Source organism: Prionailurus bengalensis, chromosome D1 (assembly GCF_016509475.1).
Source record: "Prionailurus bengalensis isolate Pbe53 chromosome D1, Fcat_Pben_1.1_paternal_pri, whole genome shotgun sequence".
Lineage (NCBI taxonomy): Eukaryota > Metazoa > Chordata > Mammalia > Carnivora > Felidae > Prionailurus > Prionailurus bengalensis.
The window spans coordinates 105,956,336-105,981,934 of NC_057346.1; the positions used below are offsets into that span (position 1 = coordinate 105,956,336).

The 25,599-nt window shown below is 58.0% G+C and overlaps 2 protein-coding genes across 10 annotated transcripts in view; one reads left to right on the top strand and one right to left on the bottom strand.

Moving 5' to 3' along the window:
* Positions 1-7,811: 7,811 nt before the first annotated feature.
* Positions 7,812-9,891, top strand: LRRC10B (leucine rich repeat containing 10B). Of its 2 annotated transcripts, none has more exons than XM_043581331.1 (2): positions 7,812-9,177; positions 9,426-9,891. In XM_043581331.1, the coding sequence occupies exon 1, from the start codon at positions 7,859-7,861 to the stop codon at positions 8,735-8,737; it is 879 nt and encodes a 292-aa protein (XP_043437266.1). In that variant the 5' UTR covers positions 7,812-7,858; the 3' UTR covers positions 8,738-9,177; positions 9,426-9,891. The 2 variants fall into 2 exon arrangements, with proteins under 2 accessions (XP_043437266.1, XP_043437267.1); XM_043581332.1 differs by having other exon boundaries at positions 9,480-9,891.
* Positions 9,892-12,790: 2,899 nt separating this feature from the next.
* SYT7 (synaptotagmin 7) overlaps positions 12,791-25,599 on the bottom strand; it is a 62,567-nt gene continuing 49,758 nt past the window's right edge. For all 8 annotated transcript variants that reach the window (XM_043581341.1, XM_043581336.1, XM_043581338.1 and 5 more), the window contains 5 exons: positions 23,378-23,648; positions 19,824-19,993; positions 19,279-19,393; positions 18,548-18,747; positions 12,791-16,132 (listed from right to left, as the gene is read on the bottom strand). In XM_043581341.1, coding sequence (XP_043437276.1) covers positions 16,028-16,132; positions 18,548-18,747; positions 19,279-19,393; positions 19,824-19,993; positions 23,378-23,648 — 861 coding nt within the window. In that variant the 3' untranslated portion in view covers positions 12,791-16,027. The remainder of the gene's footprint in view (positions 16,133-18,547; positions 18,748-19,278; positions 19,394-19,823; positions 19,994-23,377; positions 23,649-25,599) is intronic.

Sequence of the window (25,599 nt, forward strand, 5' to 3'; positions counted from 1 at the left end):
ACACGTGTCCTCCCCGCACCTGCCCCGAAGCAGCTGGGACCTTCTGAGCTCTGGTTGCCAGGGTTCTGCGAACCAGCCTCCAGCGGGGCCACACATGCAGCCCCTCGAGGTCTATCAGCTGCTGTCAGCACGCCAAGTCTATCTCAGAGGTGCAGAAACTTCTAGATGCTCTCTCTCATGAGAGAGCAGTTCAAGGGTAGAGGGTTCAGGGGAGGGGCTAGCTCACCTCAATTTTGACTCTCCTGAGCCTTCTTCATCCAGACAGGGGCACTTGTGGGAAGCCTGATGCATTCTTAGGCCACACTTGGTAAGGAAATTGTGGATTCCCTCTGCCCTGGTGTCCCCTAAGTGTTCCTGGGATGGTTTCCATGCCACCCTCTGCCTCAGCCCAGAGCAAGTGAAGCCTGAGCACTTTTGCGCGATGTACCCATCCATCTGTAGGGGTGCAGCTCTGCCCTTCTCTCCCACATACTGGTGAGCCCTTCTCTCTTTTTGGGTGGGATCTTGGCCCCTGTGATGACACATGCTGGCCCACTCCAGGGCTTCCGGCATCAACTCCCCGCTCTCCAAGTTCAAAGCCAAGCTTTTGGACCTACACAAAAGATTTCTGTCTCAAAACCCAGCTCCCGCAAGGCTATAGTCTGAACTCCGGTTTCAAAGCGTCTTTTGCAACTCAAAGGCAAGGATTTGATTCTTTGTTCTGAGTTTCCCTCCGAGAGAGCGGGAGAGCAGGGAATATAGGAAGCCAATTTAGTATCTGACAGATGGGAATGGGTGTGTGCAAATTGTCTACAGGGGAGCATTGGTTAATATCTCAGAATGACGAACCCCAGGTCTCATATTACTCACCGATGCTTCATGATAATTCTTCAAGAGGGGGTGACTGCGCCCATTCCAAGGCCGGGACTAGGGTGAGGTGAGGGAGACGTCCTCCCAGGCACAGAATTTAGAAAAGTGTCAAAAAAAAAACAAACAAAAAAACCCCTCTGCAATCCAGATAAACAATAGTGTCATGCAATCGCTGAAAAAATAAAAGTGAATGCAAAAAAAAATCACAGTGAACAAAATACCAACACTTTAAGACAGGACAAGACCTACGGATTTCTCCTCTTGCCAAAGGCTCCAATGGGGTTCATCACAGCACTGATACTGATCCTATCTTCATTTGAAACTGTAAGGTTTTGTTCATCGTAGATTTTCTGCATTAATTTCAGATCAAGAACCATCGCATTGAACTATTATTTATGTTGATTACTGAGGGTTTTTTTGGCACCCCCTCAAATTTTGTGCCTTGCTCACCTCGCCCTAGCCCTGGGCTTCCTCCTCCAGATGTGAACATCGAGGTTCAGAGGTGGTGAGTGGCTCAGGCAGAAGAGAGGGCCTCACACGTGCTGGCCATGCAGGCACAATGCCGCAGACACCGGGCTGAGTGTGTGGCATATCAGTGGATAAGGTCCCTGTCCTCACAGAGTTTGTATCTGGTAACAGGGGAAACACTTTTCAATCAAGTAACCCGCAGCTGATTATTTAATTACAATCGGGACAAGTACTTTGAAGGAGACACGTAGGAGCTCAAGAATCTACAGAATGGAGGCTTGACGGGCTCTGGAGGGTCCTGGAAGTACTCTCCGAGCAAGGAAAGTTGGAGCTGAAACCTTAAAGGTGAGGAACATGAGCCAAGTAGAGAAGGAAGAAGAGAAACCAGCACGTGTAGAGATCCTGGGGTAGAAAGAAGCTGGCGTGTGTGGGACACTGAGGGAGTATGCAAGTCAGTTCGGGCTGATTCTGTAACAAACAGCCCCTAAGTCCAAATGGCTACACATATTAAAAATGCGTTTCTCAGGGTGCCCGGCTGGCTCAGTTGGCTAAGCGTCTGACTCCGGATTGCGGCTCAGGTCATCATCTCACGGTTCGTGGGTTCAAGCCCCGTGTTGGACTCGGTGCTGACAGCGCTGAGCCTGCTTGGGATGCTCTGTCTCCCTCTCTCTCTGCCCCTCCCCTACTCGTGTGCATGCCCTGTCTCTCTCTCTCTCTAAGTAAATAAACTTAAAGAAACCGTATTTCTCATTTGCCTCACAGTTTAACATGGGTCACTCATCTCCAAGTGGCGGGTTGGGGATCCGGGTCTTTCCACCTTTAATACTGCAGAAACCCAAAGAATAGGGGGTTGTGTCTGGATGTGGCGTGTATCACTTCTGCCCATTTCCATGGGCCCGGTGCTCCATCCAGGGCCCCACCCCATCGGCCTGGGAGAAGTAGCGGGCTAGCCGCTCAGCGAGAAGAGGAGGAAAACAGAAGTCGTGACCCTCAGCAGCCTCTGCCACAGGGAAGGGGGCCAGGCCAGGCAAGTATTTGGCGGTCATGGTCGAGACTGGCATCTATAGTCTTAGAGCAGGAGACCCAGCTTGCCCTTGATCCAGAAATGCATTTTTTAAAATGTTTATTTATTTATTTTTTTGAGGGGGTGGAGAGGCAGAGAGAGAGAGAGGGAGAGAGAGAATCCCCAGCAGGCTCCACACTTGTTAGCACAGGGCCCGATGCGGGGCTCGAACTCACAAACTGTGAGATCATGACTTGAGCCGAAGTTGGAAGCTTAACCGACTGAGTCATCCAGGCGCCCCACAGGAATGTATTAATGCAAGGGCAGCTGCTAGCCATGACCACTGTGGCCTCTTCCTGGAGAAGAAGCTGTCATGCCCAGAACCCCTTAGGATGGTCAGGTTCCCGTCCATGGCATGGAGGTGTGGCCTTCACTCTCTTGGCCTCTTTTGCTCCAGCTCTGGTGTCCCTGGAAGGGAAAGGAGAGAACTCTCACCTTTCAACAGACCAGGCAGCTCATTCTCAGAGCTCAAGTTCCAGGGGAATGTGATCCTCAGATCATGTCTAGCCTCTAGTTTCTAGAAGGTCTGGGGAGCAGGCTGAGTTAGCCTCATGTGTTTGGCTACCCAGTGAAGGGCTCTGGTCTAATAATGGGTCAGAGACTACCTGGAATTCGCTAATAGGCAAATCCTGAGCCCAGATCACCACCCCTGCACTTGAGGACTTCTTTGCTCTGCCCTCTTGAACTTGGTTGAGGTTCCTAGGTTTGTCCTGTGGCTTCCAGGGTGCCCCTAGCTGCTCAAACATACGGAACCCTGGGGCCATGGATCAAAGTCTCCAAGTAGGGTTTTGCTGTTTGGAGGATGGGAGCAGTCATTTGGGCAACGCTGGGGGGTTTCTCTAATTTCCCCCAACCGAGGGAGACCATGAGACACAGCAGGAGATGCCCAGACTTTGCAATAGGATGGACTGGCTTTGCCCCTTCCCGGCTGCATAACCTTGATCAAGTTACTTCGCTGAATGCATTTCCTCAGCAGTCAAAGAAGGGGTGCTTGCCTGGCAAAAATTGCAGTGAAAGATCAATGAGATAGGCTACAGGTGCCAGTAAGTGATAACCATCATTCTCTTGTGGAGGAGAACCCAGGTGAGAGGTGCATCAGTTGCACAAACTCCTTCCCTCCCTCCCTCCCCACACTTTCCTTGCAGCTGCAGCCAAAGGGATCCTGTTAAAATATGTCAGATTGAGCCACTTCTCTGCTCAAAGAAACCCCCCAGTGACCTCCCATCCAGAGTCAAAGCCTTCACAAAGGCCACGGACCCAGTGAGGTCCGCCCCCTCCTCACTAGCTGTCTCTGGACTCATCTGTAACCGGGGTCCCCCTTGCTCCTCCTCCCCGGGCTCCCTGCTGCTCCAGAATGCCCCAGCGCACTCCTGCCCCAGGGTCTAGGCACAGCCACGCCCTCTGCCCAGCATGCATTTCCCCTTGACATCTGTCTGCCGGGTCTACTTCCTCTCCTTCCCATCTTTTCTCCAAGACCATCCGGTCAATGAGGTCTCCCTGGCCACTCTATTTAAAGTGGGGTCCTCGGTCCTCCTTCTGTCTCTTTCTGGCTTTATCTCCTCCACGGCCTGACCGTGGCCTGACACACCGTGAATGCAGCTTGTTGACTATCTCCACTTACAGGGATATAAGTTCTACGACGATATAAGTTCTACGCCAGGGTTGTGGTTTTTTTTTTATTTTAATTTTTTAAAAAATGTTTATTTTTCAGAGAGAGAGGGAGCGAGCAGGGGAGGGAGACAGAGGGTCTGTCAGCTCACAGCCCGATGCAGGGCTCAATCCCACCAACTGTGAGATCATGACTTGAGTCGAAGTTGGACATGTTAACTGACTGAGCCACCCAGGTGCCCCAAAAGTCAGGGGTTTTTGTCTATAATGTTCACATTCACAGACATCCCCAGTGCCTAGACATACACATAGGGGCTTCATGTTTGTTGAATGAATACCTGAGTGGAGGCAAGGACTCAAGTTGGGGAGGGGTGCAGACCAGAGGAGTGAGCCTGGCATGAAGGACGTCGTCAATTTCCTTTTTCTCCAAATGACGGAGTTGGACCAGAGCCCGGGAGACCATGAGCCCGTGGGAATTGTGCACATCAATGGTGAGTTCCTGCCTCCACACATTTTTCTAGGGTAAGGATCACTAACTTCCTGCAGACATTTAACAGAGCTAAGCACCGTCCCTGCTCCACTGTTTCATGGTTTGGATTCAATAGGCTCAAATCCTTGCTTTCTAAGAACCCACGATACCTACACTCCGTGATCTTATTCTAGTCTCAGCAGCCACAGGGGTTCTGGCCCCAAAGAGGGGGCCTTGGCAGGGTCAGCCTGGTGGGGAAGGGGTGCCCGTGGGTGGGAACACGGGAGGGAGACTTCTGGGTTACATATACTGCTTTTCTTCTCTTTATATGAAAGAAAATAGATGTATAGCAAGTGTGACAAAATGTGAACAATTGTCAATGCTGGATACTGGGCACAGGCGTGTTTATCACAGAGAGCTTTGTACTTTTTCTGCGTTTCAAAAATTTATTTAAAAAAACCCCCACAGATTTGGAGGTGGGCAGGGCAGTTATAGCTTGTGATTAGGCATAGAGAGGCTGTGTGTGTGTGTGTGTGTGTGTGCGCACATGCGCGTGCAGAGGGGACAGCCAGGGTCTGAGCCCTCTCTCCCGCCCTCCCTGCTCCCCCTTCCCAGGTCTCAGTTTCCTGCCTTCCTGGGGAGCAGGGACAGGCTGAGAGGCCCCGTGCTGGGGGTGAAGCTAATTCATTAGTGACGCTCTCGACAAGGACTGGGCGCCTGCAGTGCCAGCGTGATTCATCAACATGATTGCCCCGCTGCCAGCCTGCGTGGGCCTGGAACGCCAGCACATTTTACCTTTACCCACTGAGAAGGGCCCGGTGGGAGGTGAAGGTACATGATCTACTCAGAGCAAGAAAAAGACTCGGAGCAAAAAGAGGGCTGGTCCCCTGTGCCCTTGAACCCAGGAAGCTCTGCCAGGCTGGGGCTGGGGTGCGGGAGCTCCTGTGACTCCTGCCCATGCCGGCAGAGCCCACGAGGGCTGCCTGGTGCTGGAGTGCCAGCTCTGAGCCATGTGCGGAGGGGTGGGGGCTGGCTGGGCTTCCTCCTCCACATCGAATGTTCCCGGGTTGGGGGGGGGGGGACTGCTTGGGGGGCGGGGGAGGGGGGAGGTGCTCAGCCTCTTCCCCTGCATCTTGGCTGGGTTCTTTTTCCTCAGCTTTCTAGCCTCTGAGGTGTCACCTGTTCCACAGAGTTCTCCCAAAGGACAAGAGAGAGAGTTGGTGATAAAGGTCGGACTCATGGTGGCCTCTGGGTGGGGGGGATTGACTGAGAGAGGCACAGGGGAACTCGGAGTGATGGGAATATTACATGGGTGTTTACATTTGTCAGAACTCATCAGACTGGACACTCACCATCGACGCATTTCACTCTCCGTAAATTTTGTCTCCACTAAAAAAAAAAAAAAAATGTTAAAAAGTTTGGGGCAACTGGGTGGCTCAGTTGGTTAAGCGTCTGATGCTTGATTTCGGCTCAGGTCATGATCTCACAGTTCATGAGTTCAAGCCCTGTGTCGGGCTCTGTGCTGAAAGCACGGAGCCTGCTTGGGATTCTCTGTCTTCCTCTCTTGCTCTCTCTCAAAAATAAATAAATAAACGTTTTTAAAAAGTTAAAAGTTTTCATTGAATACTTACTATGTGCCAGGCACCTGTGCACTTGAAGCTTACATTGCAGCTTACAAGTGGTTCTTATCCTTGCCTTGCATTGGCCACTGCTCTCTGGCCCTGGGCTGGCCTCCCCCACTGCTTGCAGTGGGGATGGGAACCCCGGTGGGTCGAAGGAGAGGTTGCTGCCTGGACATAGTCACTTACATAGTCCCACCAGCCAGGTTCAAGGGAAGAGTTAGAGGCTCCCTTGTGAGAAAACTCATTGCCAGAGGTGGGGATCATCATTGTTTCTATTTTTTTTTTCATGTTTATTTATTTGTGAGAGAGAGACGGAGCGTGAGCAGGGGAGGGGCAGAGAGAAAGGGAGGCACAGAATCTGATGCAGGCTCCAGGCTCAAAGCTGTGAGCACAGAGCCCAAGGCAGGGTTCGAACTCACAGACCGTGAAATCATGACCTGAGCGGAAGTCGGACACTCAACCGACTGAGCCACTCAGGCGCTCCGTCATTCTTTTCTATTTATTGGTGTGATACACGATTAAGAGCACAAGTCCCAGCCACTCAGGAGCGGGGTGACCTTGGGCAAGTCCCCCAGCTCAAGTCAAATTCTCAGAGCCTCAGTTTCTCTCCTTTGCAACTGGGGTATTGAGGGTACCTACCACCTCAGACGTGTTGCAAGGATTCTGTACAATGCCCTCAGTACAGCGCAGGGCACATGGCAGGCTCGCAGTAAATGGGAGCCGGTGTTTCTGCCAGGATCTGAACCGGAGGGAAGAAGGCAGGGGCGCACCGCTGTTGGTGGGAGCATGCGCAAGAGAGTTACAGAAGGAGTGGTCATCCTTGGTGGCGCTCGGAGGGGCTCACGTGTCCCAGTCCTCTGGCCACCGCAGCCACGCACAGACCTTGAACACAGCTGGAGGGATGCGGCAGGAGACCGGAGCGAGAGTACACGAGTACGCGAACAAGGAACCTGTTGGGCAACGAGGGCGGGGAACGGGGGCGGAGCCAAGTCCCCACAAATCCTCAGCTGTGACCCACCCCGAAAAGGGCCAGAAAGTGACACTGTGGCGAGTTACTATCCTAAAGTGACCCCAGCGGGGAGAATGGGAGCAAGCCGGCATGACCGGGCCCCTCAGTCCCTCCCCGAGAGCCACTTGGCCAGAGCCCTGGTCGCGGGCCGGGTTTCCTAGGTCCTCGGTTCCTTCTTACTTGCCGCTCTGGGTTCCACACCACCGCACGCCCAAAGGCTCGCCGGGCCGAAGGTGTAGACAGCGTCGGACGTCGGGTCTGTGTTAGCACAGCGCCAGGCTTTCGCTGCGCGGACCTCGGGTTCCCTGGGCGTGCGCCGGATTCCGGGCGGGTCTCCAGGGCCGGCGCGGGGGGCGGGCCCGGGCGCCCGGACCCTACTTAGGCGGCACCTTGGCCCCGCCCGGCCCCGCCCCCTCGCCGCCTCATTGGCAGCCGCACACGCGTCGGGGGTTGCCAGGGCGACGGGTCGCGGAGCCGCGGGGAAGCGCGAACGCGAGCCAGTCGGCCTCCGGCGGAGGGAGCGGGGGAGGCCCGAGGGCGGGCGGCGGGGCGCGGCGCGCGGCGGCGGGGGCCCCGAGCGGGCGCCTCCTCCCGGCCCGGCCCGGCCCCCCCTCCCGGCGCAGAGGCAGGCCGGGGCGGGGGGCCCCCCCGGAGCCCGCGCGGCCTCGGCCCCGTCGGGGAGGCCCGGGAGCGGCCGGGGCGGGGGCGATGCCGGGAGGCGGCGGCGGCGGCGGCGGCGGCGGAGGCGGCCCCGGCCGGGGCCCGTGACCATGGGCATCGCCGAGTCCACGCCGGACGAGCTGCCGTCGGACGCGGAGGAGCAGCTGCGCAGCGGCGAGCAGCAGCTGGAGCTGAGCGGGAGGCGGCTGCGGCGGCTGCCCGGCGCCGTGTGTGCGCTGAGCCGCCTGCAGAAGCTGTACGTGAGCGGCACGGGGCTGCGCGAGCTGCCCGAGGAGATCGAGGAGCTGCGCGAGCTGCGCATCCTGGCGCTCGACTTCAACAAACTCGAGCGCTTGCCCGACGGCCTGTGTCGCCTGCCGCGCCTCACGCGCCTCTACCTGGGCGGCAACCGGCTGCTGGCGCTGCCCGCCGACTTCGCGCAGCTGCAGAGCCTGCGCTGCCTCTGGATCGAGGGCAACTTCCTGCGGCGCTTCCCGCGGCCGCTGCTGCGCCTGGTGGCGCTGCAGTCGCTGCAGATGGGCGACAACCGGCTGCGCGCGCTGCCCGCCGAGCTGCCGCGCATGACGGGCCTGCGCGGCCTCTGGCTCTACGGCAACCGCTTCGAGGAGTTCCCGCCCGCGCTGCTGCGCATGGGCCGCCTGCACATCCTCGACCTGGACCGCAACCGCCTGGGCGGCTTCCCCGACCTGCACCCGTTGCGCGCCCTGCGCGTCTTCTCCTACGACCACAACCCGGTCACTGGGCCCCCGCGCGTCGCCGACACCGTCTTCCTCGTGGGCGAGGGCGCGGTCGAGCGCATGGCCGAGCGTGACGAGCCCACGCCCCGGCCGCCGCCCCGGCGCCCAGCTCGGGCTTTTGAGGATGAGGAGGAAGAAGACCTACTCATAGGGGGCGGGAGCTCCCGGGCTCTGGGGACCCCCGGGGGCAGCCTCCCCGCCCTGGAAGCCGCCCCAGGACTGGGCACCTGAGCCTGTGCTCTGGGTGATGGACTTCGGCCGTTCTGGGAGGAGGGGCTCCGGGAAGGGCTGTGGGAACGGTGGTCCCCTACCTTGGGGCAGCGGAGGGACCGCTTTGGGCAATCTGTAGGGGACAGGCAGGCCTGGGGGCCATCTTCAAGTATTCCCGTTTGGTAAGGAGACTGCCGCCTGGCTGATCTCTGGGCAGTCCTCGGACGAAGTCCCGACTCAGTCAAGTTCCCTATGGCTCTGTCGGGTCTCTGACATCAGAGTCACTGACAGCACAGTAGAGATGCTGGCTTCCTCCTGGAACCAGGGTCACCGCTCGCTGCTGGCTGAGTCTGGATGCCCAGGCTGCCGCTCCAACCCCCCTCCTCCTGGAGTTTGGATCTCCTAGACCCTACCCTTTCTGGTGCAGGAGCCGCTACCTCTGGGGTGGACCACACGCCTGTGTGAGACATAACTGCCCTGGGAGAAGGGCCTGGGCCACGGGCGGGGGCTTGGGATTGGGGCGGGGGCCCAGGACAGAAGTCCTGGAAACTGGGATGGGGGCCCTAACACCGGAGCTGCCCTTACCCCTCCGCTGGGCGTCTTCTGCACATCCCTCCCTCCCCAAGCCCTCTTAAATTTGCATGGGGGAAGGGGGGCGCTTAGAGGGCAGGGTCTCCACCCCCACCTTTGATTCTGTTCTGTTCTCTAGGCATGGGCCCGGAATCTTGCTGGGAGAAGAGAGCTCTCTCTCCTTTCCCCACAGCCTGAGCCTTCCAGCTGTCAAGTTTGAAAAGAAGCCACTGTGCCTCTAGGGCCTCCTGCGCGGAAGAGAGAGGTCCTCTGCCCTGGGAGGCTGCTCCAGAACCTCTCCGACTGCCTGTACTCTCCATTCCCTTAAATGGGCACAGACAGGGTAGCTGGCACGGTGTGGGGCAAGGGACAAGCACTGTGTGCCTCCGCTCCGTCACCAGGGACAGCCTCGGGGTGAGGAGTGGGGTATCGCTCTGCAATTCCCAGGGCCGGATCTTTCCCATCCAAGCAATAATGGGAGGAGGGGGCCAGGGTCAGGGACACTCAGGGACACTGTCAGGGGCAGTGGCCCCATGTGGTAGTGTTTTCTTTAGGAAGAAAAAAAAACTGGCTGTAAACATAAATTATATTTCTTGGAGAAAGAATGTGCGTTTCCCACATGCCTGTTTATTTATAAGCCCTGGGAGGGAGCACCGGGTCCCATCGCTGTGGGGAACCTGGGCTCCCTCCGGCACTGCCCTCTTGTCCATGTGCCCCAGCTCTGCGTCAGATTGGCTCTGGCCAACAGTTGTGTCCTGTCCGGGGAACAAGTGCTTGTCCTCGGTTACAAATAGCTCTGGCTGCTCAAGGCTGGTCTCTTGTCTCCCTCTAACTTACTCTGCCTGCCGGGCACCGTTCTCTGCCCTCTCCAGCTTAATTCTTAGGTTCCTGACTCTCAATATAATTTGAATCTCCCTCAAGCCGGGCTGACCTTTCATCTCCCGCTGGTACTAACCCCCGCCCCCGCCCCGCCGTGGCTCTATTCTCTCTCCCTCGCTCCATTTTCCTTTTTCTCAGTCTCCCCCTCTGTATCATTTTTTTTTTTTTAACTCAGCCACAGTATTTCTTTCTCCCCTCATTGTTCAGGGGGAAAAAGAAGATTTAGAGAAAAAAAAAAATCCTGAAACCTCAAGCCTAGAGGCTCCTCTCCCGTGAGAAGCCAGGTCACCATCACCATGGCAACGGGGCTGATGTCATACAAGGCCCAAAGGTCAGGTCCGGCCCAGCAGCTCTGTTGGTCACTGGACTGGGCCCGGGTTAGGAGGAGGCTTGGGGTGAAAGAGAAGGGCCTTGAAAGGCTGGGGGTGGGGGGTGGGCCATGTCTACAGTGCCCCACGTGGTCCGAGGCGGTCAGCGGCGGGTGGGCCTCGGGGGAGCATGGCAGGGAAGCTGTGCAGGAGCTGTCCGTGTATCAGGGAGACGGGGATAAGAGCAAGAAGGCAGGCAGTGGGGACAGTAACGACAAAGGAGCAGAGGCAGTGGCAGGGCTAGGAATAGGCCCAGCCAGGGAAGGGACTTGTTCATCCGTGAGTTTCAGGCCTCCTGCCCCAGGGCTCAATCCACGCCACGGGAGATCCCCTCTGTCCTCGGCTGATGGTCAAGGTCTCGGTGTGGAATGGGTGGGACGTGCTCTTGCTCTCTCCCAGAGCCTCCCCACGGCCAGACCTGGTCGGCAGAGCAGCACAGGGTGGGGTGTGTGTGCACGTGAACCCTTTTCTTAACTTTGCTACAGTCATGCCCTGCTTCCCACCCATCCTCAGGGGCTCAGGAAAGCAGAACATGGTGTTTGGGAACAGGGAACCCTGCCCAGGAGCCCCTCCCTGCTTCCAGTGCCACCACATTGGCTTGTTCAGCCACCTGTCCCAAAGTTTCCTTAAGACACCCGGCACTCTTGTTCTGAGGATGGACATTTATTAGCACACCTGGGTGCACCACACAGAACATGTATTCAGACAGGGATCTCTGCCCGGGGTGGGGGGGCTTACAATCTAAACAAAACACAACACACACACATACACACACACACGCAGGACACAGACACAGGGACCGGGGCATCTTCAAGGGACACGGAGGGTCAGGGGAGCCACAGGCTGGGGCATACAGCATGTTCAAGCGTTGTCCTTCCGTTGTCTTTGGTGGGGGAGGGAGAGGAGAGCAGGACGTGGCCCAGGATGGCCTTCCAGAAAGCAGTGGCATCCAGGAGGGACTTGCATGAGGAAGAGAACACCAGAGGACAGTGGTCCCATGCCCAGGGAGGGAGAGGCAAATTTCTTGGTGAAGGCATGGATGAAGAGGGAGCCAACAGAGTGAAGGCAGGAGAAGGCAAAAAGCCCAGGAGGAGCCCCTGATCCCAGGGCGAGGGGCTGTCCCGTCTGCCAGGCTGAGCTGTCCCTGCTTCCCGGCCCAGCTTTCCAGAGCCATTGTTCCAGAGAGATCCTGAACAGAAGTTCTGGCAAGGGGTGCTCTTGAGGCTACTTACCTGACCCTAGGGCTCCCTCTAATCTCTGGGACAGAGATCAGAAGCCAAAAGGAAAAAAAAAAACCCACCTTTTAATGGGACACTTAAGCCAGGTTGTAAGAAATCGACGGGGCGGAAGGGGAGAAGGTGGGCAGCTTCAGGTGGGGGTACTCAGTGACACGAAAGGAAGCAGCTAGCTGCCCACCCCAGGTGCTGGGGAGCAGGGGCGCGACGGCCAGCAGGTGGACACATGGTAACAGGTGCACTTGCCCCTTTTGTGTCTGCGACACATGTAGCACCTTCCTTCTAAAGTACCCTGAGAGCTGCCAGGCCTCAGCTTCCCCCAGGCTGTGTGTGGGGAGGAGAGGGAAGGGGTGGGGATGGTTATTGCTTTTTTTGTGAACTAAAGACCCTGGCCTTGGGGAAGGAAATAACTTGCCTGGGACCACAGTGACTGGAGAAAGAAGACACTGGGGCCCAGTGTCCTCAGACCGGGACTGGCCATGGCCTCTTTTGAGTGGGAGAGACTTTTCTAATCCTAAAGGATTAAACCAGAAAAGGATGGGGAGAAGACAAAGATCCAGCCAACTCAGACCTGGATCCCTCTCCTTGTCCAAGCGAGGACTGGGAAGGGGACACTGGTCTGAAACCACAATGGCCCAGCCGGCATCAGGGGACAGTAGGGAAGGTGGAGGGCCCCGCTTGGGATTGTCTGACCTGCCTTGGAGGGTGGTGATGGTCCCCTGGGGACTGAGGGAGGCCGGGTGCTCTGGAGGACCTCAGGGAGACTCTACTCCCGACAAGCCTTGCTTCAGGCCTGACTGGGAAATATGGCTGCTCTCCTGCTTGCTGGGCAGCTGGTGGGTTCAGATTCTAGATCCGAGGATGAGCTGGAAGCTCAGGGAGGACCTCATCACCAGTGAAGCCAAATCCCGAAGGTGACAAGGGGAGACTCAGTCCCAGGCTCCCCATCCCCCTCACCCCGCTGCCTCTTCCCCTGGGAGGTGAGGTAGGGCTGGGACCCACGGAGGAAAGAGCCGAGGCCCTACTTTGTCACGATCCTTTATTAATCAGAACGGGCCCTGCTACAAAAAGCAGGGCCCATTCCCACAAAAATATGATTTTGTAAAGAGGAAATCTTGCTGGCTTAGAGGGTGCGTGTGGTGGAAAATTTTTTGTATGGTTCTTTTTTCCTTTTTTTTCTTCAGTTTTTCTTCATTTTCTCTTCACTGCAATTTTTTTTTTTTGTGATAGTGGGTTTTGTCTTTTTTTTTTTTTTTTAAATAAAACACTTGCACTCAAGGACTCAAACACAATACAAACAGCGGCCACCAACCCCACCCCTGGGGTCCCAGCCGGGCTGGGGGCTCTGCCCCCCCCCCCCCTTGGCTTTTATTGTGGCTGTTTTCCTTGTCCCTTCCCTGGCGTCTGGCGCCAGTGGGCAGGTGCGGGGTCCTGTGGCAGGTGGAATTTGTACAGCAGTTACGTAGGGAGATGGTCACAAGGAAGGATACCTGAACAAGATAACAACCAAATCTAGGGTGCCCACAAAGACGGCAGATGACGCTCATGAAGGGACCTGGGACACAGTGGAGAAGAGATAGATGGGCCCAGGCCAGCCTCGGCTATCCCGGGAGACTCTGCAGGGGGAGGGGCAGGGGGGCCTCGCTCTCAGGCTACAGTAATAATACTTTGCTCCCGGGTAGCACCTTCACAGTCCTCCTGCCTCAACCCCCAGGTCAGGTGACGGCGGCCTCACAACCTCCCCTATGAGGTAGGTGAAGTATTATGACCATCGTTTTACAGATGGGGAAACTGAGGCCCCGGGAGTGTGGGTGATCTGCCCAAGGTCCTGGGATGGTGGCAGGGCTCCAGTGCCCTCCACCCATCCTCAAGTTCCCCCATTCCCTGTTCTCCTATAGGCCTAGCCCACCCCGTCCTCACCCCATACCACCCGCCTCCTCCCGTGCCAGCCCACCGGCCCCTGGGCCCACCTCTTGCCACCTCTCCCCCGCCTCTGGGCTGCGTGTCTTGGGGGTAGGGGAAACCCAGGTGGGTCAGATTGGGAACAGACTCCGCCCAAAGATGCTCTCTGCATGTGATTGGTTAATAGCTCCATGGGTGGGGCTGGGGAAAAAAGGGATGCAGTTGCCCCGCCCACTCATTGCAGGTTGGTTCAATCCCTGAAGGCTCCAACAGGCCAGGGCACATGGGGCGGGGGCTGGCACCGAGAGGTGGAGGGGCACGGGATCTGAGGGAGGGGTCGAGGATGACAGACCCCTCGCCTCTCAAGGCTTTCCACAGCACCCTCGGATCACGTCCACACAGCCCGCGGAGTTGCTGCCCTCCCAGCGGGGGGGCTGGTCCCCAGCCTGCCCAAAAAGGACCCTGCATTTGGGGCCGGCCCTCATTCTAAGCAAAGCTACAACACAGAAAAATTGGGATTTACAAGAAATGTGGGTGACTATTTGCTTCACATAAGTACTCCTCAATCTACAAAATGATTCACTTACTCTGTGTGATATTCCTCCAGATCCTAGTGGGAGGGGAATGGGGCCAGGGTGTGAGATTCAGTGTAATACATGTGGGCAGCTCAAGGGGAAGCCTACTGAAGGACAATGGTTCCCCAATTCCCATGCTTTTGCCGTGCTCCGCAGGTGGGGACCCTAACCTTATCCAGAGTCTCCCCTGGGGTCAGGCCCAGCTCAGGGGAGGGTGGGGGGCAGGGGAGAGGGGGTGTAGAACTGTGGTCCCAGAGAGCAGCCACAGATGTGGTGTCCGGGCGCCACCTGGTGGCGCGTGTCAGAAATGTCAGGCCCAGGCTCGCGGACCCCTGGACTTGAGACAGTCACCAGCTGCCTTCTATCAGTATCAGGACCCTCGTGGGGATGAGCAGGCTTAGGCAGGGATCATCTCGGAATCTGCTGTCTCCAAGGGGAAGCCAGTTTTAGTCTCTGCAGCCGCTGAGGCAGAGAAACCACAGCTTGTGTGGGGCAACCTCAGAACCTGCAGCATCCTGGACTTTTCCTGGTTTCCTGCCTGACCTGAGGGGCAGAAGCGGCTGCTGGGGAAAGAAGGTGGGGCCAGAAACTCCTGACTGCGAATGGAAGGGAGGGTCTGTGAACACGGGGGAGGAGGAGGAGGCAGAGGTTCCAACAGCGTGGGGGGGGGGGGGGCGGGCACCAGGGTAGAGATAGGGAAGGAGAAGGAAACTGGGAAGCATGGAGAATATTGCCAGCTTTGGCTGGGATATGAGATCCCGGAAGGCTGAGGGTGTCTGCATGATGGTGCTGGAGAAGAGAGCTAGTGGGGGGGCTTGGGCCCTGAGAAGGAAGGGAGGTGAGTCCTGGTGGAATGTGATGCATACAGTAGGTGCCTAAAAGGTGTGAAATGATGTGCAAGAGATGAAATCGCTAGGCAGGGAGCTACTGGAGAACACTGAGCAGAGAGGGGCTCGGGGTGGAGGCGGCAGGAGGCAGCCACGTTCTCAGCCCGGCTCCACTGTCTGCCCCTCTCCCCCCCACCCACCTTTCCCCAGTCCCCCCTTCACCTGCCTCTCCTAGCCCACCCCCTGGCTCTGTGCGTAGACCTCTCTCAGCCTCCTGCCCTGCCTCACTTTATGAAACCCTGCCCTCTCTGCACTGCCAGCCCCGGGGGCGGGGACAGGGTAAGAGTGCCCCCACCCCCGTACACACACACACACACACACACGCACACAGTGGACACGACGCAAGGACACAGGCTGCGGCTCCAGGACCCCGGAGCGGGCTATATACTATCCTTGGCATTCAGGGCCCAGTCGGCACCTGAAACTGCCCGGGGAACGGGCCTTTCCCGGCCAGGCCGGGGCCAAACGCCCCGGCCTCCCCTCTCCTGGGCCCGCATCGGGAGCTGGGGAGGAGGCAGCTTCTCTCCACTCCAGGCACTGCCTTAAAGAAAACGGGGGACCGTGCCCACCTGGCGGGCCTCTGGAGGGATCTGCCCGTCTGCCTGTCTGGCCTTCACACTCTCCCTCACTTCTTTAGTATCAGCAAGTCAGGAAGGAAAGGGGCAAAGCAGGAAAATGGCTCCCAGAGCCCCTCCCCCAGAGCTGGACAAGTGGAGGATGAGGCTGGTACTTCCTAGAAACGGGGCCCAACTGACTCCTGGGACCCCTCCATGGCCAAGCCCTCGGGGTCCTCCCCTCACCTATGGCGGGGGGCCAGGCCGGGCATTGTGCATAAAGTGGTGAGGGCATGATGGGGACCCGGGCCCTCGGCCCCCCGGGCCTCCCTTGGCCCCACTTAGGCCTTCAGCTGGTGCCACTGGGCCACCGGCTGCCGGGGACGGGCAATCATGTCTTTCCAGTGCTTCACCTCCCCGGGCCCGCTCTTCCAGGACAGGTAGATCTGGGGAGAAAGGGAAGAGCACGGTCTCAGTGACACTCTCGGAGGAGGCATCGGCCCCTGCCCCCACCGGGGCTGACACTCCATCTCCTCAATGACACCCCGCGATCATGATCTTGGGGACCAAGGGACCTCCGCCCACAGAGACAACCTCCCCTCAGAGGCTCCCTCCGGCCTCCTCCCCGCCAGCAATGACCTACTTTCCTGGTGGCACTTCCCTCGGGGAGCCTGGGCATGCCTGGCCCTTCCCAGTTAAGACTCCTGACCTGCTTTGCAGTGGGGGATGGGGGTCGAAGGTGGGGGTGGAGACGGTCTGTTCCCACGCCCTTCCCTGCCCTCCCTGTTGGCTGCTGTCGATCTCTCCTGCCTTACGAGTCCTCCTACCTCCTCACCACTTACTGCACACTGAGCCCCGGGTTCGGGGCTTTCTACACACAGATCATCCTCTCCTTACCGGTGCGGCGGGTATAGGATTCCCATTTTACAGATGGAGAAACAAAGGCGTGGAGAGTTAAGAAACTCACCCACAGTCACGGGATTTGTAAGTGGTGCGGAGGAATTTAAATCTAGGTCCTTCTGGCTCTGCACTATCAGCCCAATCCTGCAGCCTTCTGCGTTAGGGGCGGCCTCGTGGGGCCGTGCACGTGGTCCTCCAGCTGACCCCGGCCTTGTGACTGGTGGCCGGTTCGAAGCATAGGGCTCCCTGAGCTACCCAATCCTCCTTCACCTTGGTTCGGTCGACAGAAGATAGGATGGTTTCAAAAGCAGCTATAATTGGTATCTGAAGGACACCCAACTCGAAAAGGCTAAGCTTCAGAAAAGCTTAGACGTAGATGTGGCCATGTGGCCCTTGGCCCCAGCTGGTCAAGGAGGGGGCTTAGCAGGCCTCAGGCCTGCTCGGAACACACGGTCCTGCCGGGATATGGGTGACGCCGCCCTGAGAAACTGTCCCACCTGTGACCACAGGCCGGCCAGTCATGCTCCCTGGGCCATACTAGGTGGGGGGCAGGGCTCAGGTATCCTCTTGGAGGCCCCCTGCTTCCCTTAGCCCCAGGAGCTAAGTTCCTCAACCCCATCTGTCTGAGGCTTGCCTCCACCTTGGCCCCCTCCCCTGCGGGGGCCCAGGCCATCCTTTCCCATTTACCCCCATTTACCCCTGGGTCGCGCCAGGGGTAAGACCAGGTGATCCATAGTCTCTCCTCACGGACTTCTGGCATCTGTCCTTCACCTGGCCTGCCCTGATCACTGGCTTCCTGCACTGCTCCTGGTCAAAGCTCCGCGCCCAGATGCACAAACATGCCCTTAGTAGGAATGTTTCAAAAATAACTTTTATTATAATGGCAGCTAACACATACCTTCTAAGCACTGTACTAGGGGTTTCGCCTGTGAGGTTAGGACTGTCTTACTCTCATCGTGAGAGGAGGAGATGGGGCGCATGGTTGTCGAGAGGGGGGCTGGGCCCAGGAGGTCTGATTCCCAAGCCCAACCTCTCAACACTAAAACCCTAAATGAACACAGGGACAGACATTTCAAAGTAGAGAAACAGAAGGGTTTGTGTCACGGAATCACATCCTGGAAAAACCGAAGGCCTGGCATGGATTTTTTGGTTAGTAGATGATGAGAAGAGGTCACTTTCTACAAGGAGGATACCCGCATATCTCAGGCAATTCTCACACCATTGGGGGAAGTGCCATAGGGTTGGTACTATTAGCTCCATTTTACAAATGGGGACACTTCGGGCGCCTGGGTGGCCCGGTCCTGTTGAGCGTCTGACTCTTGGTTTTAGCTCAGGTCATGATCTCACGTTTTTTTTGAGTTCGAGCCCCACGTCGGGCACTGCTCTGGCAGCCCGGAGTCCTCTCCCTCTCTCTCTCTCCCTCTCTGTCTGCTCCTCCCCCACTTGCACTGTCTCTGTCTCTCTCCAAATAAATCAATAAACTTTTTTTAAAAAATGAGGACACCACAGGTAAAGAGAGACAAGTGACTCGCCCAAGGTCACACAGCTTTTAGTAGCAGATGAGGTGGCAACTGAAGCCAGGTATTTGGAGTCTCGCTGCAGCTCTTGACATTGGCCCGCATAGCTTGCCCTCTGAAGATGGGACCTGGGTGACATTGCTCGGAGGTCCTTACCTTGCCCGAGGCTCCTGTCCAGCAAATCCTCTTTTGGGGATCCAGGGTGCTTCTTTCTCCCACTTCCTCCTTTCCCTGCCCTCCCAGCGGTCTGTCCTGAGCTGATGAACCCACAGTAGGACACTTAAGGGAGATTTTGTCCTAGCCTCTCATTTTCAGATGAAATGGAGGCCCAGAGAGGGGAAGAGACTGGCCCTTCTCTCTCCTGCTGCTCAGCCCTGAGCTCACCTACTACCCCTGCTCCTTCTTGTGAGGACAGGTGCGTCACCCTTCCCACGAGGCCCCTACCTTGCCAATAACGTCATTGCGGCTAAGCTTGTCCTTGTCCATGACAGTGATGATGATGGTTGTCTCCCTCAGTTTCTCAGTGGGGATATCAAAGGCAAAAGACTCATTGAAGATGGGGTTCAGGTTCCTCTTCATCGTCACTGTCTTCTTCTTCTCTACCCGCTTGTCCTTGTACATCAGCCACACCTTCACGTAGGGGTCTGGCAGATGGGTAGGAGAAGGGTCAGATGGGCAGTGTGGGGGGCTCCCCAGGATCCCCCTCCTTCTCCAAGTGTGGAAACGGGGGCAGGAGGGGCTGTAAGCTTTCCCCAGAAGGTGAGGAAAGCCCTAAGCAACAAGGAGAGGGATCTGGGGACCAGCGGATGGGTGAACTGGAAGGGACCTCAGCCATCAGCCAGGGCCCTATTGTGAACACAAAGGAGCAAACCCAACCCCACAGAGGCCGAGCCCCACAGTAGTGTCCGAGCTGAGGCTGGAGCCCAGGTCTCCCACCGCAGTGCTCCCCTGCTCTCTGATTCTGGTAAGGGGAGAGTCCAAGATGATGCTGACCCCAGGGGTGCTCCAGAGGGGGCCACCTAGGGCTCTAGGGTAGAGGAGTTGAGACCAGAGGTGGGGTAGGACGGTCAGGGGTGAGTGCCACAACTCAGACCCTGCTTTCCACATCCAGCATGACCCTCACGTCCCCACAACTCCCCAGTCCATCCACCCTCTATGATGAGAGGCCCCAGCACCTGATGTGCCCCCGATGTCCATGGCTTTGAGGTTCCGGGCTTTGATGATGTTCACGATGATGGAGTTGGCAGAGGGGTTGTAGCAGAGAGACAAGAGCAGCTCCCCTCGGCTCCCCTGGGAGGGATAAGGTGGGGGGGGTGAGCCTGGGCTTTGGAGACGGTTGTCCCCCAGCCTTGCCTCAGCTCCTCTGCGAGGGAGAACAGGAGGGCTTGGGGACTAGGGGAGAGGGGACAGTTAGAGAACTCTGGCTGGCTGGGGTGCTGACCCACCCCCATCTGTCACCTCTGTCACACCTGGTATCCCTTCATCTGGCAGTTCTGGGCGCCCCCCCCCCCCATGAGCCCCCACTCCCTGAGCAGAGTCCAGGTTCTTTGTCACAGCTCAGGCAATTCCGCCCAGCGCGGTGCACCAGCTCTGAGACTGCCGCCCTGCGCACTGGCTGCACCTCCCCCCCCGCCCTCCTGACATGCCAGGGGACCAGGACCAGATCTGCCAGCCCTGACCTGCCAGCCCCCAAGCCAGGGACCCACAAGTGGGGCCTTACACTCCCATCGCTGCATGGCTTCAGATCCTTCCAGAAGGTCTGCATCTGGGTCAGGTCCACCTTGTTGAGAGGGATGGACACCTCTCCAATGGGGTCATTGCGGCTAAAGCGGTCGTAGTCCAGGACCTGGAGGTAGAGGACCCTCTGCACCACCTTCTCGTAGGGAAAACCTGGGGGACAGACAGCCTGGGTGAAGAGTGAGACAGAGGGGCCACACAGGGCCTGGGCAGGGTGATGCTCCGGGGCAGGGAGGCCCCGGGAGGAAGAGGGCCGGCCCCGTGCGGTCCCGCTGCCGCCCCACTGAGGCACGGCAGGCAGCAGCCGAATTCAGACCTTCCCGCAGCATTAGCAAGAACTGTCCCCGTCACATCTGTCTCCCTTGACAGTTCTCCAAGGTGGACGGCATCTCGTACGTTTCACAGAAGAGGAGACTGAGCCGCGGATGGCTTAAATTACTTGCCCCAAGTCTCCCAGCTGATAGAGAGCAGAACAGGGACCACTGACCCACTCGTTTGTCACATGGCTGTCTTGGTGGCCGGGCAGCGGCCCCTTTCTCTCTGGGAAGCCCTGCCACTGCCGATCATCCCGAGACAAGCCTGGGCAGGTGGCCCTGTCGGAGGTGGCCACGGCCACCAGAAGCCAAGCCCCAGGAGGACTCGAGGTGGAGGAAGCGGCAAAGACACAGAGACAGGAGTGGAAGCTTGTCCTAGGACGCGCGCTTCCCCCCTGCTTCCTTCCAGGGCATCGGCCTGTCCTTCGCTGTTCCTCAACAGATCCTGCGGCTGTCCCCTTCTCCTCCCTCATCCCAGCCGCTGGCACATTTTGCCTAGAGAGCCGCGAGAGTTTCCAAACCGCCCTCCCCACTTGCACGCCTTCTCCTACCGTCCATTGTCAACACAGCAGAGCGATCCCTTAAAAATAGAAATCACATCATGACACTCTCTCGCTTAAAGCCTTTCAGTGGCTCCCAGGGCACTTAGAGTAAAAGCTGCGTGCCCTGCCTTGGCTTCAAGTCCTTCTGTACAGCCTGGCCCGCTGACCTCTCTCTGCCCCTCTTGTGAGCACTCTTGGCCAGCGATGGGCTCTCACCGCACCAGCCTCCTTCCCAGCTTTTCAGCACCCGGCTTCCTGGTGGCGCCTCCATGACCCACCCTGGCCTTTCCTCTTCCTGAACAGGTCACCGCTTTCCTTCCTGACATCCCAGACGGGGTCGGATCCCCTGCTCCACGTTCTAGCAATTTCTTTTCACGTCACACACCCCGGGGGCTGTCACAGGGACGTATCTGTTTCCTTGAGTCTGACTCCCACTAGGCGAGGATTTCCAGGAAGGCATCGCTGCCCTCACCCGCTGGATCCCAGCATCTAACGCTGTTTCTGGCACGTAGTAGGCACTCGATAAGTATTTGTTTAAGTGGATCAATAATTGGAAGAATGAATGAATGCCAGCGAAATGGCCTGACCGAGCTGCTGGAGTGTGCCGGGGTGCAGCGGGAGATAAGACCAGAGGGAGAGCCAGGGGAAGGAGCCTGAGTGGGATGGAAAGGGATGGTAAGAGGCCTTGGGGAAGGGCTGAAGCCGGAGTCATTGGACCGGGGAGGCTTGGTCAGAGGAGGGGCCGGCCTGGGAGGCGCAGGGGGTCTAGGTCAGCCTGGAGGCCTGAGGTGGTGAGGGCCTGAACTAGGGTGTGAGCAGGAAGGAGAGAGGACACTTAACACCTCAGCCCGACTGGTGGAGAAGATGAAGGGAAAGAAAGAGCCCTGGAGGACTCTGGCACGTTCGGCCAGACGCTAGAAGCAGAAATGCCTCTGAGAGGAGCGGTGTGCTGGAAGGGGAAATCCTATGTTCCCCAAATCCCCAGCCTCTGAATTTCTTCAGGGCTTCCTCCTCAGACCGAAGGGGGCTCTGTCTTGCTCATCTGGGAGTCCCCCCTACGCACTTCCCCCCGCCAGGGACCTGCCCAGGGGACCTTCGGCATCTATCCAGGTGAAATGCATGAGGACAAGTGTTCTAGAAACGGTGGCGGCTCCAGGAGGTCGCCGCACCGGAGTCAGCCTCTTCAACAGCAGAGGAGGAAGACTCTTATTGGGCAAACTCCTATTCATCCATCAAAACGCATCCTGAATGGCCCCCACTCTGGGAAATGTCTTCCAACACTACCAAGGGGAGCTCGCAGTGGGTTCCTACAGCATCTGCCCTGCAGCGTATGCCTTCATTATCTACACGTCTGTGTCTTCCATTAGATCAGGAACGCCTTGAGGGCCAATGGTGCCTTGCCCTTTTCTGCACCCCCCAGCGCCGAGAACAGCGCCCAGCCCATCGCTGAGTCTAGATAAATGTTGCAGAAGAGACCAGTGGGTCGAAGATATGCTCATAAACCTCGCCCCGTCAGCTGGCTACATGCACCTGCAGAGCGGAGCCTCTCCCCGGCCCCCACACCACACTGGGGAGAAGGGTCCAGAAACACACGAGCACCCACTAGCTCACCCTCAATGATTTATCTGAGGTGAGTTGGCTGCCACCTTGCGGAACGGGTGGGGCGTCAAATGGCTGGGACACCAGGCAGGGAAGATGCCTCGGGGCACACACTGAAAATTCCAGAGCGCCAAGGCACCTGGCAGTTGGAGTTGTAGGGACCTATTCTCACTGGTCGAGCCGTGTCAGGAAAGGGCAATGGCTTCTCTAAGTGGAGTCCAGGCACCAAAGAAGGGCTGGGACGGAAATCACTCCCTGATCTCGCACCCAGCTTCCTGGTTACCTCGCATCCTCAGAGATAAGAGATAAAGCCGGCCTTCAGAGAGAGTCTGCAGGAGAGACATTTGTCTCAGTGCTCTCTAGGAGCGAGGGGCATGGCTCACAGCTGTTGTTCCCGTGTATCTGGATGCGGTGGGGGCGGGAGGAAGTACAGGGGAAGGGCTCGGAGAAGGGGAGCGGACAGAGTGTATTTAACAAACTGCGCTCATGGGTTCTCTGGATATGGTGCCTGCCTTCGCAATTCACTGATTTGTCTCCAACCCTCACTGGGATTATCTTTGTCTTAGAGACGAAGAAACCACGACACAGAGACGTTCGGGAACGTGCCCCTGGTCACACGGCTAGGAAGTGGCGGAGCCGGGTTTGGAACAAACGGGGGGGGGGGGGGGGGGGGGCACAGCCCGTGCTCTCAACCGCTAACCTATGACTGCTCCCGGTGCTCCGCCCCTGGGTCCTGTGGACGCCGCCCTGCCTGCCTGCCCTCCTCACTCAGGATGAGCCCTGTGTCTCAGCTGAAAGCCCAGGAGGTGGTCTAGTTCGGTTCCAGGCCAGGCCCAGGAGGTGGTCTAGTTCGGTTCCGGGCCTCTGGCCGTGGTGCGGCTCCCACGGGCCCTGTAACCTGATCCCAGCTAGACGCGAAAGGCCGCAGGTTCCCTGGGCTCAAACACGTGCCTGCGTGGGCGGGTGCACGCAGGTGTGGATGCGCGCGTGGGTGCCCCCGTCTGTACCCGTGCAGCTGAGCCGGCCGTGGTGGAGGGGAAGAGGGGACTCTGGGTGGGGGTGGGGTGCGGCCCCAGCCTCACCTTCAAAGAGGAAGGTCTCATTCCAGTGGGGGTTCAGGTTCTTCCGCTTCACCTTGGTCTCCAGCTTGTGCTTCTTGTCCGGCAGCAGGTAGATCTTGACAAAGGGGTCGCTGGTGCCGCTGAAGTCCTTGGCTGGCAGCTCCTGGGCCTTCATGATCTTCACAGTGAGTGTGGACTCCTGGAAGTTGTAGCCGACACTGAACTGGATCCGGCCCAGGTTCTCCCGGCTGCAGCCCTCGTGCGCCTCGTCCTCCTCGGAGCCTGGGGACAGCTGGGGGTGGGGGAGGGGCCGGCGGGGTTAGGAAGTCTCCCTGTGCCCGAGGCCACGTCCCCGCTGCCAAGAGCTGGCTCTCCCTCTGGGCACAACGTGGGGCTGGTGGTGATCTACCTCACATTCACATCTGGGCCAGGACGCTCCGGTCCCGCGGGGGGGGGGGGGCAGAGCCGGGACAGCCCCCGTCCCCCGGAACCCCAGAGCAGGGCGCACCCCACCCCCTGGCCTCCCCTGGAAGCCCTGGGTCCCCCGAGCGTCCCCTTCCTGCCTTCCGCCCTTCCACAGCTCTGCGGGGCTCACAGAACAGATCAGGGAGACCGCTCCCATCTCAAAAGAGTTGGCCAAGCTATTTCTTTGGAAGGTGACTCCCTGGGGTTCTGAGAGTGATGTGATTTACACAATGAGAGAGGTGAGTTGTCAGGAGCCACATCTAATCTGTGTAAGGCATAAATTCATGTAGAGATGCTAAAAATACAGGTTCCCAGGCCCCGTCCCCAGAGAGCCCGATTTGATGGGGCTGGCGAGGGCCCGGGTGGCAGCATTGTTTTAAAAGCTCCTCAGCTGTCTGTACCGCACCCCGGGGGCTGAGGGCCACTGGAAGGAAGGGCTCCACCTGCATTCGGTCCCACTCTAGGGGTGGGGCCCGCAACAGACATACACGTGGAGGGTGGCGTGGGTGTCCCCTTCCCACGCTGATGTTGAAAACCTAGGAAGTAATTTGGGGGAGGGTCTCCCAGCCAAGTCTTCTCGGCTGTGGCTGCTCACTGGGAATACGTGGGGAGGTTTCCCAGCTCCCCGGGTCTCACTCCAGACCCAGGGGTCCAAGGGGCCCAGGCATCCCTCTCTCTGAAAGCTCTTCCGGTGACTGGAGGAGAGCCAGAGTCGGTGCTCACGGTACCACATTTTAGGCCAAAACTGCTGGCCCATTTTCTCTCCCCACTTCCCCTGCAGAAGTCTTCCGTGTGCCCTGTCCTTCCTCCAGGCTCTGAGATACCAAATAATACAGATAATAAGAATATATATAGTGTGTACCTACCATGGCAGAAGACTCTTACATCACCTTCTTACTGAATCCTGCCAACAGTCGGGCGAGGCACTTATCACCACTCTCTAGCTGAGGAGACCGGCTCAGAGAGGTTAAGTCACACGGCCAAGATTGCACAGCAGTATGGACCCTCTCTGACCTCAAAGCCCACTCTTTCCACCAAGGCGGCCTCACGTGCCAGGGCAATTTCGAGAACCTCCCCTCCCCCTTCAAGCCCGTGAGGACTCACCCGCCCCAGGTGAGAAGATTTGAATCACACGAAGAACAGTAACTCGCCCTGTGCTCCCTGCCCTGTACTCATTTACTCCCTACGACCTCTGAGTGAGGCAGGCACTACCATTACCAGCTCGGTTTGGAGCGCAGAGAGGTGATCAGCGTGCCTCAAGTCACCCCTGAGTCAACAGGGAGTTGAAACTCAAAGCCAGGTCAGCACCCAGCCATCACGGGTGTCCTTCTGGCTCCCCTCACTCTGACACTCAGATCCAGCATCCAGGGCCTCATCGGCCGCACCCTGGTCCCGTCTAGAGCTGGAAGGCGGGCTGAGCGGCCTCCCCTGCTCCTCCTCGCCGAGGAAGAGGGTCCCTCCAGCTCCTACCCGTTGGCCGGATCCAGGGGCCCCGCAGGCCCACTGAGAACGTGGCTTCCCTCCCCAGGTCCGGTGTGCCCCTGCACTCCCTCCCTGTGCCGGTACCAGCCTCACTGCCTGTGAACCTTAGATACTGCATCTGCAGAATGGGACCATAGCAGATATCCCGCGGGGCTCCTGGGAGGGTTCGGTGGGTTCCCGTCCTACTCTGCAGTCTGGCCCTGGCCGCTGCCAGCCCTGGGGCCGAGAGCCCGGGGCCTCACGTGAGTAGGTAGGGCCAGCAAAGACCTCTTGCCCCTCCTGTTCCTTCTGTAGTT